The sequence below is a fragment of the Vitis riparia genome, unplaced genomic scaffold (genome assembly GCF_004353265.1).
Source record: "Vitis riparia cultivar Riparia Gloire de Montpellier isolate 1030 unplaced genomic scaffold, EGFV_Vit.rip_1.0 scaffold380_pilon_pilon, whole genome shotgun sequence".
NCBI lineage: Eukaryota > Viridiplantae > Streptophyta > Magnoliopsida > Vitales > Vitaceae > Vitis > Vitis riparia.
This window is the reverse complement of record NW_023269672.1, coordinates 172,085-182,317: the sequence shown is the minus strand read 5'-3', so window position 1 is coordinate 182,317 and position 10,233 is coordinate 172,085. Positions and strand designations below refer to the sequence as shown.

Genomic DNA, 10,233 nt, shown 5'->3' with positions numbered 1-10,233 from the left:
AAACCATATTATTCATAGTCTTCTTCACAATCACGTTGTGGACATATTCCAAAAATATCTAGACATCACTTAAATCACTTACCTAATATATGTTCCAATGATTCCAAAGGATCTACATTTTATATCTTTCTAAAAATTCTTTAGGTTATATTTGGTTCTTAAAAAATATAAGGAAAAATGAGGGAAATAAAATAGAGAGTAAAAGTTGAAGAGAAAAACAAAATAGATTTAAAATCTATAAATTATTTTTATATACTATTTCAAACTTATTTCACTTATTTTTATTCTTTTATGTAAAAATTAAATAATTTAAAAATGTATAAGTCTTCGACTAATTTTAATTATATTTGATTTTGTCTTTCTTTCTTTCTTTCTTTCTTTCTTTCTTTCTTTTTTTTGTATTTTATGTGTTTTCCATAGTGAAACTAAACATGAGACACTTTCCTTAGTACTTTCAAATATGCACTTATGGTTTCTAATCTTATGAGATGGATGAACATAAGGGATGAAAATTTCCTACAGTTAGAAATTCCCTACTATTCCATAAACTAGAAAAGTTTGAAGGGCATATAAGGAAACAAAATCGTCTCTAAATAACATTGTCCATACAACACAATAATCAATCTTGGAGATATATAAGGATTTTTTTTCCCCTCAAAACTATGTGGATATTTTTTTTCTCAAAACTATGTGGATGAGATGTCATATGAAAATATGTGAAAAACTTGTATGTAATTGAGATATATATCATGAATTTTTTTTATCTTCAAGTCTCAAATGAAGAGAAAATATTATAAATGTAAATAAGAAACTTTAAAATGACTATTAAATCAACTTAAATGACTAAATATGACTTAGTAATTTAATTTAAATTATTAACTAAATTAAGACTATGTTTGGTTCCACGAAAGTCTTATGCAACGTTTGGTTCCAAGAAAATTCTAAAGGATGGAAGAAACATTAAGAAATATGATTTTTCTCATGTTTAATTTTATCATAGAAAATATGAATATATATACATATATACACCAAATGATTTTTAGGAAGCATATAAAAATAATTTATTGATTTTAAATCTATATTTTATTTTCCTTTGGTTTTTGTTCTTTGTACTTTTTCTTTTCATTTTCTTCTCATATAATTTTCCATCAATTTTTTTTAGAACCAAACATAATCTTAAAGAAAATTATTTTCTCATACTTGGTTTACTTTGAAAAATAAAAATATATAATTAAAATTAGTTAAAAACTTATACATTTTCAAATTATTTAATATTCATATAAAAAGGGAAAATAAATTAAATGAGTTTGAAAAAAAATATTAAATTTAAATCTTATTTTATGTGTTCATACGCTTCATTTCTCACAATCATATCTATGAAATGTTCCAAATGTTTGAAAGTCATTCAGCCCCAAATTAAATATGAACCCGGTTCCATTGACTTCAAGGCATAATGCTAATTTGGAGTGAAAATTTCATCATTCTTTTAAATTCGTCTTTGTTAGATGAAGAGGGAAAATTAAGTTTGGAATTAATATAAAAAATACTCTTGCTAAGACTGAGGTTAGAAACAATTGGCTCTATTTGAGATTTATATGCGTCTACAAGACTCTCTCTCTTTGTTGGAAGGTTTGTTTGGATGTGTTTACTTTTAGGTCAAAGTCCTTGTATTTTGGATGGTAGGTAAGACTTTTAGGTCAACTAATTATCTTTATTGATCAATATTTCAAAATTTGGCCAACTATTTTATTCATGTCTCTTTCACAAATGCATTGTGGACATGTTTCAAAAATATCTAAAAATCATTGACCCAATTAGGGTTCCAATGATTCCAAGGGTCTACAGTTTAAGTTTTCTAAAAATTATTTTTGTTTGGTTCTTGGAAAATTTGAGGAAAACGTAAGGGGAAAAAATAGAAAATCAAAGTAGAAGGAAATAAAAAAGTTGAAGAAAAATTTAAAATATATTTAAAATCATTAAATTATTTTTATATGTTACTTCAAATTGAACGTAATAAAAAGTTGTGCTTTTACCACCATAGAAAATTGATGAATTTATGAAAACAATTTCTTTTGAGAGCATATACTCATGGATTTTTTTTTTTTATCTTTGAGCTTAGTGAATTTATAAAAACAATTTCTTTTGAGAACATATACATTATGGTTTTTTTTTAAAAAATCTTTGAGCGCTGAATGAAGAAAAAAAAATCATAAATATAAATAAAATACTTTAAAATGACCACATATATATATATTAAAAAAAAACTTAAATGACTGAAGATAACTTAATTTCCATTAAAAGAGTTGTAATAAAATAAAAAGTTCATATAGCTTGAAAGACTGTAAAATAAATTAGTGTAATACTTGCAGAAGAAAAAAAAAGGATCAAGATTGAATAGAAAGAAAGATAATAAATTTGAATACTAAAAAATATTTTATTTATTTTTAAATTTTAATTAAATCATAATATATTATTAATGTTCAATGGTTAGTGTTATTTGTTTTTCCAATAATATTTAATTACGATTATTTTTTATCTTTTAAAATTATATATTTTAAGGGTAAATAATAACCATAATGTGGGGAAGATGTGATTGTCTAAATCATATATTTGTTTGTTGACCATTGACCAACTCTGTTTGCAGGGGTGCCATAAATTGTTAATATGTATGCCTTGGAATTATTTCAATTCATTCACCATTCATGGCAATCTCTAAAGCAATGATTGCGTTTCCCTTGCTTTGCTTTCTCTTCTCGACCATCTCCACCTTATCTCATCAAAACACCTTGGTTTGCAATAAAACTGAGAAACGTGCCCTTCTAAGCTTCAAACATACTCTCTTTGATCCTGCACACCGCCCCTCATCTTGGTCTACTCACGAAGACTGCTGTGGATGGAATGGAGTCTACTGTCACAACATCACTGGTAGAGTTATCAAGCTCGATCTGATGAATCCTAGTAGTTCCAATTTCTCGTTGGGGGGCAAGGTTAGTCCTGCGTTGCTCCAATTGGAATTTTTGAATTACTTGAACTTGAGCGGGAATAATTTTGGAGGTACTCCAATTCCAGGTTTCCTAGGTTCCATGCGGAGTTTAACATACCTTGACCTCTCCTTTGCTTCATTTGGTGGACTAATCCCTCCTTAGCTTGGAAATCTTTCCAATCTTCAATATCTCAGTCTAGGAGGTGGTGATTCCTTCTACGAACCACAACTTTATGTTGAGAACCTTGGTTGGATTTCTCATCTTTCTTCTTTGAAACACCTGACCATGTATGAGGTTGACCTTCAAAGGGAAGTTCATTGGCTTGAATCTACATCTATGCTATCTTCCCTTTCCGAGTTGTACTTGGTGGCATGTGAACTAGATAACATGAGGCCGTCTCTTGGGTATGTCAATTTTACATCTCTCACATTCCTCAGTCTTGCTTGGAATCATTTCAATCATGAGATACCCAATTGGCTATTTAATCTCAGCACTAGTCATGTACCTCTAAATGATTTAGATTTATCATACAATCAGTTGACAGGGCAAATACCAGGGTATTTAGGAAACTTATCATCCTTGAAGTATTTATTACTTTATGGAAATAGGTTAAATGGAACTCTTCCAAGCAGTCTATGGCTTCTTTCAAATTTGGTGTATTTAGATATTGGAAATAACTCCTTAGCAGACACAATATCAGAAGTTCATTTTAATAAACTCTCAAAATTGAAGTACTTAGACATGTCCTCAACATCTATTATTTTCGAAGTCAAGTCCAATTCGGTTCCTCCTTTTCAACTTGAAGAAATGTGGATGAGTTCCTGCCAGATGGGCCCCAATTTTCCCACGTGGCTAGAAACTCAAACATCTCTTCGGTATCTAGACATTTCCAAGTCTGGAATTGTGGACATAGCTCCAAAATGGTTCTGGAAGTGGGCTTCACATATTGATAGACGACTGATCGACCTCTCAGATAACCAGATATCTGGGAATTTATCTGGAGTTCTGCTAAATAATACTTACATTGATTTAAGCTCTAATTGCTTCATGGGTGAGTTACCACGATTGTCTCCACAAGTTTCTTTATTGAACATGGCTAACAACTCATTTTCGGGGCCAATTTCCCCTTTCTTGTGCCAAAAATTGAATGGAAAAAGTAATCTCGAGATATTGGACATGTCAACAAACAATTTATCAGGGGAGCTTTCTCATTGTTGGACGTATTGGCAATCTCTGACTCGTTTGAGCTTAGGAAACAATAACCTTTCAGGTAAAATTCCTGACTCCATGGGCTCTTTGTTTGAACTTGAAGCATTGCACTTGCATAATAATAGGTTATCTGGAGATATACCACCTTCACTGCGAAACTGCAAATCTTTGGGGCTCTTGGATTTAGGTGGTAACAAACTTTCAGGAAATATACCAAGCTGGATGGGAGAGAGGACGACTCTGACGGCTCTCAGATTAAGATCAAACAAATTAATTGGCAACATTCCTCCACAAATATGCCAACTTTCTTCCCTTATAATATTGGATGTTGCCAATAATAGCCTATCCGGAACCATACCAAAGTGTTTCAATAATTTCAGTTTAATGGCAACAATAGGCACTGAAGATGATTATTTTTCTGTTTTAGAATTTTACTACGACTACTACTCCTACTTCAACCGCTACACTGGAGCACCAAACTATGAGAATCTTATGTTGGTCATCAAAGGGAAGGAATCAGAGTACAGGAGCATTCTAAAATTTGTTCGGAGCATAGATCTTTCTAGTAATGATTTGTGGGGATCAATCCCTACCGAAATCTCAAGTCTTTCTGGATTGGAATCTTTGAACTTATCTTGCAATAATTTGATGGGAAGCATACCGGAGAAAATGGGACGCATGAAGGCCTTAGAATCTCTGGATCTCTCGAGAAGCCATCTCTCAGGTGAAATTCCTCAAAGCATGAAGAATTTATCATTTCTTAGTCACTTGAATCTATCATACAACAATTTCTCGGGAAGAATTCCATCAGGCACACAACTTCAAAGCTTTGATGCAATTAGCTACATTGGCAATGCCGAGCTTTGTGGAGCCCCTCTGACAAAAAATTGCACAGAAGATGAGGACTTTCAAGGTATAGACGTGATTGATGAAAATGAAGAAGGCTCTGAAATCCCATGGTTCTACATTGGCATGGGACTTGGGTTCATTGTAGGCTTTTGGGGAGTCTGTGGTGCTCTTTTATTCAAGAAAGCTTGGAGGCATGCTTATTTCCAATTTCTTTACCGTGTTGAAGACTGGGTGTATGTGGCCATAGCGATAAGGTTGAACCGGCTCCAGAATAATTTGAGGGTAAGTGAAACACATCACCATCTTATCAATTTTTGTTTCAAATAATATTTTCTTTCTATGTTTGATTGGTTCTTTTTAATTTTGCAGTTTCTACTTTGTCATTCATGTTATATCATATATTGTTAATTGAATATCATTACAATATGACGAAAAAGATTTGTGATAGGAACCAGAATTTATGGGCAAAGTATCTCATACACCCCTTTTCCTAAACCAATTAACGTTGGATTCTATTTTCTGGAAAAGAAGTGAAATCTCTACTGGTTTTAAAGATATGATAGTTGTATAATTTTAGTCGTGTATTTGCTTCAATGTTTGCTAAGAGGATGGATTTGATTCTGAATAATTGTTCGAGGCCTACATGAGCAAAAATTACATTTTATGTTGGGTCATTATTTATAACTAAACATTAATTAGAAAATTTTCTTAACTTAATGATTTTCACAAGTCTTTTTGGCTATTTGAAAATAATCTGAGAATACTTGTTGAAAAAAGTTTTTATCTTTATTAATATGTTCACATGATTAAGCAGTAGTAGACATTAGAGTAGAGAAGAAAATAGATAGTGAATCTTCATGACTCCACTAAAATAAAAATATTAGGTGGAGTCCTTTCTAACCTTTTGACCAGTACAAAATCTTATTCAAATTTGTTATTTTTTTTTTCTTCTTGGAAAATAAGAAAAAGTTTTATGCTTATTAAATTTCTTTTAAAATCCATATCACAAGATAATATACATACTCAATCTAGCTACATTAACATATGAGAAAACCTAGTTTTGTATATGGCTATAATATTCTAGCATAAATTAATCAAAGGTGGTAATATAGAAAAAATATTCATAGTATTACATGATACTATATGGTTTAGTATGAATGATGCTTAATATATGTAATGATACAGGGAAATGCGAAAGACTAAAGAAGAGAAACATCAGCGGATCAAACTTTCAACTCAAATTGAATGTCACCCAAGTCCCTTAATATAGGTACGTATCACAACACTTTGTTTCATTTATTGTATTAATAGCAACATACACGAGGAAGTAGTTATTTTGTCTTGATTATATGTTTATATGTTTATATTTTATGCATTTGATTAGTCTTTATAAAATTATAAATGTAAGTAGATTTCACATAGTACTTTTTAATACTTCATAAACTCTTTTTGCATTTTTTTTTATATGTTTAGACTTTTTTTTTTAAATATTTGTTAGTATTAACTTCTATGTTATTTTCACTTGAAGAAGGTGCAAGTAACATGTTTCTTTTATTGTAGACTAAATATTTGAGACAATTTTTATTTACTTCTCTGGCTTATTTTCAATATATATATATATATATCATCAACAACATTTTAAAATTTTGAAAAAGTTAAAATAAAATTGAAAAAAAAAAACACAAAATCTAGTAGGATAACACCTAGGAAGGGGTGAATAGGTGTTTTTAAACTTTAAAGCACAAAAGTTATGATTTTGAACCAATTAATATTTTAGACATTATGGGAAAGATTAAAAATCATCCCTCATACAAGACAGGATCTTTTTATGTGGAAAACACTCACATAAAATGTGAAGATAAAAAACCAAAAAATAGAGACCTCAAATCAATAATCCAATATACAAGAAAATAGTAACAGAATTACCTGGAAGATGTTACCTTTAGACTTACTTTTTAGAACCTATACTATAATCCATGTTCGTAATGCAACACTTTGTGTGCTCTAGTGGATCTCTCTTTAGCTCTTAAGAGGATACAAATCTCCTTTGATAACTCGGAAGAAGTTACAAATTTTCTTTGAGACATTTGGGAATAGGAAGGAAAATTGGGGTTTTCTTAGTATTTGCATCAAACTTAAAACAAAATTAGGCAAAGTATATATAAGCTCAATGACTTAGAGGATCGAAATAAGTCCCAAAAATAAAATAGTAAGTTTCCAAAATGCAGACTACTAGAATCTGACAAAAACTTCTTGGAAAGCTTGAGCAAACTTAAGCATTGCTTTAGTGCTTTGAGCGCTAAAATAAGCATTTGAGTATTGGCTCCAACATTGAGTGCTTTGGCCAGTGTTTGAGGGCGTCTACAGTTTCAAAAACAAGTTTAAAAGAATTTTTGTACAATTTGAAACAATTGATCCAACCCATATCTTGTTATTCCTAATTTGCCTTAACCTAAACCTTTCCAAGCTTACTTGTGACGTCTCGGTTGATCAAGCTGCAACCTCAAGTCTTCAATGGAGAGTAAGTCTATAATATCCCTAATTTAATCATCACGAAATAGAAATAATAATAATAATAATAAGAAGAAGAAGAAAAAGAAGAAGAAGAAGAAGAAGAAGAAGAAGAAGGATAAGGATAAAGATTACTTAAACAAAAAAGGAAAGAAGTTACAAATGATTTTGAACCATGTTCGAAGAGTTTTAATTTTATATATATAACAAAATAAAGAATATTGAACAAATCTAAGGAATTTGGAGAAGAAATGAAAACCCTACAGAGATAGACGAAGAGATAAAGGAGAGAAGAATAAGGAGATAAAGTTGAGATTTATCTCACCATTGCTTATTTTTATTCTCTATAGAGTAAAATCTAAGGTAAGTCTTTCAAGGAATTTATTCTTGTTCTTTTCGGATTTTTTTTTTAAAATATATGTTAATGATAAGATATTTTCTAGATTAGATGTTAAAAAAAAAAGGAAATTCATATGGTTCATGTAATAAATAAAGGGTTAGGAAGTAAGAAAAAAAAAGGTTAATTAATGGTAGTGCGAATGAATACGATCTTTGATTTAACCCTAGACAAAAACAAAGTCTCTACGAATGTGAGAATTTTTATTATTATTTGTAAGAAATTTATGTAATGCAAATTGGAAATAAAGATAAATATTTAGTTTGAAGAAAAATTCTATAGATTTAAGAAGTAAAGTTTTGAAGAAAAATAAATAAATAAAATAATATTCATTTTAGTTGTTTAGTAAAAGAATGCAGTAGAGTAGATATTCAATGTGAATATAATTTGAATAATAGAGGAAAATAGGAAAGATAAAGTATGCAGTGTACAGTAAAAAAAATTAATTAGGATAATTGTAAAATAATAAAAAATAAAAATATATGTTGATTTAGTACTCAAGATAATGTATGAAGTAGAAAAGAACAAATTTTTAAAATTTAAATTTAATTATCATCGGAATAAATTAGTAGAATGACATGTACAATTTTTGTTAAGTTAAAATAATTTTATATTAATAAGATTTATTTTACTTGTTTAGGTGAATCCTAAGTTTAATCAACTTTCTTACTCAGCTCAACTTTTACCAAGTAAGGAATTATGACCCTTAAATATTTTCTCAAATGTTATTTTTTTGAAAGGGTGGGAAAATATTTTGTCATATGAAGAATATTTTATGTTGTGGAAAATATCACTTTCCTTATATATTATTATATTTGGCCCTAGTCAACAGGGGTTGTGTTGTTATCCCTCATTGCCTACTTGTATGAGGATTGGAAAACCTAGTTAGTGGGGTAGTCACTAACCCCCATTGCCTAATTTTATGAGGGTTGGAAAACCTAGTCAATAGGATAGTCATTAACCCGATGGTACCATTTGATTGACTAGTCCCTTCCGAATTGAAAAGTCATATGTTTTTTAAGATCCCTTTAGTTTGGGAAAAGAAAATTTGTTTATGATATGTATGTTTGAAGATTATATTATGCATTATGTTCTTTTGTATAAAAGAAATTGTTAGTATATTCATTGAGTTAAATCTCACTACCTTTGCTTTTGATAACTTTTTCAGGTGCCCCAAATGTAGAAAGAAATGAGTGACGTTGGGGATAGGAAGGATTCTTGTTAGTTTAGTTTATGTTTGGCCTTGAAGTCTTTGTTTAGACACGTTGATTTGGATCATGCATTATGTTTTTAATTATCAAGTTAATTTGAACTGAATTAGTTTTTCATAATTATGTGAAACATGAAACTTCTATTTTGAAACAATAGTTTTAGCTTTGTGAACTCATTCTTAAGGGAGGATCTATGACTTTTGTTCTTTTTTACTATTTAGTCATTTTGGTATATTTCACCTTTATGTTAGATTTTTGAAATTGACATGATTGCCCCTAGCCTTGGGGTATAGGGTGTTACAAAGTCACAATCTAGAAAGATCCTATGCCATAAGGAATAGAACAAAAGTGTCAATAAATAAATTATAATGCATAATGTACTAACAAAAATGGTGAGCAAGACTAATAATAATGATTTAGGCATCCTTTTATAGAAATAAAATCAAGTTTCAATAGAATCATGGTGAGAAAATGAAAGGGTTGTCTGTATTTTTGTTCAAGTATATGGAAGTAGCATTTAAAAAGAAAAACATAGTTGTATCTTCCTTGTATTTGAACACTTTCTATTTGTCTAGGTTTGAACAAGCTTAGGCAAATGTTTGGAAAGAAACAAAAATATGTTTGATTAAAAAGGATAATATGAGACATAATGGTGTATTTTATTTTAAGGTCAAGGATAAGAACTATTGGGAACTAGGTATAACATATGAGATTTATGGTCACTTGTAACACTGAAGTAATGGAGGAAGTAGTCATATTGTGGAAAATGCGGGTATGTTGTGGTGATGTAGGCATGTTGTGGGATGATAGCAAGTTTTGGGAGATGTTTTATAGGTTAAAGGATGAAGGCATGTCTTGAGGGATGCAAGCAAGTTTTAGAAAATGCAAGGAAATTTTGACAAATCCAGGCATTGGTTGGGGATGCAAGCATGTTCTGCGTGAAGCAGGCATTGTCTTGGGGATGTAGGCATCAGTTAGGGGATGCCACCATGTAATGGGGAATGTAGGCATGAGTTGGGGGATGTTGGCATAGGGTGGGGGGTGTAGTCATGTGTTAGGGATGCAATCATAG

At 30.3% G+C, this 10,233-nt stretch overlaps 1 protein-coding gene across 6 annotated transcripts; it reads left to right on the top strand.

Annotated features, from left to right (window-relative positions):
• Positions 1-2,709: 2,709 nt before the first annotated feature.
• On the top strand, positions 2,710-9,281 carry LOC117909793 (receptor-like protein EIX2). 6 transcript variants are annotated; one of them, XR_004650460.1, is made up of 4 exons: positions 2,710-3,388; positions 4,621-5,324; positions 6,228-6,312; positions 9,119-9,281. XR_004650460.1 is itself a non-coding variant. In XM_034823842.1 (4 exons), exons 2-3 carry the CDS (start codon positions 3,270-3,272, stop codon positions 6,243-6,245), a joined length of 2,073 nt encoding a protein of 690 aa, XP_034679733.1. In that variant the 5' UTR covers positions 2,710-2,987; positions 3,070-3,269; the 3' UTR covers positions 6,246-6,312; positions 9,119-9,281. The 6 variants fall into 6 exon arrangements, 5 of the variants coding, with proteins under 5 accessions (XP_034679733.1, XP_034679737.1, XP_034679736.1 ...); XM_034823842.1 differs by having other exon boundaries at positions 2,710-2,987; positions 3,070-5,324; XM_034823846.1 differs by having other exon boundaries at positions 2,710-4,254.
• Positions 9,282-10,233: the final 952 nt, after the last annotated feature.

Excerpts from the sequence above, each read along its gene's own strand:
- LOC117909793 (XM_034823842.1), top strand. The coding sequence starts at position 3,270 with ATGTATGAGGTTGACCTTCAAAGGGAAGTTCATTGGCTTGAATCTACA.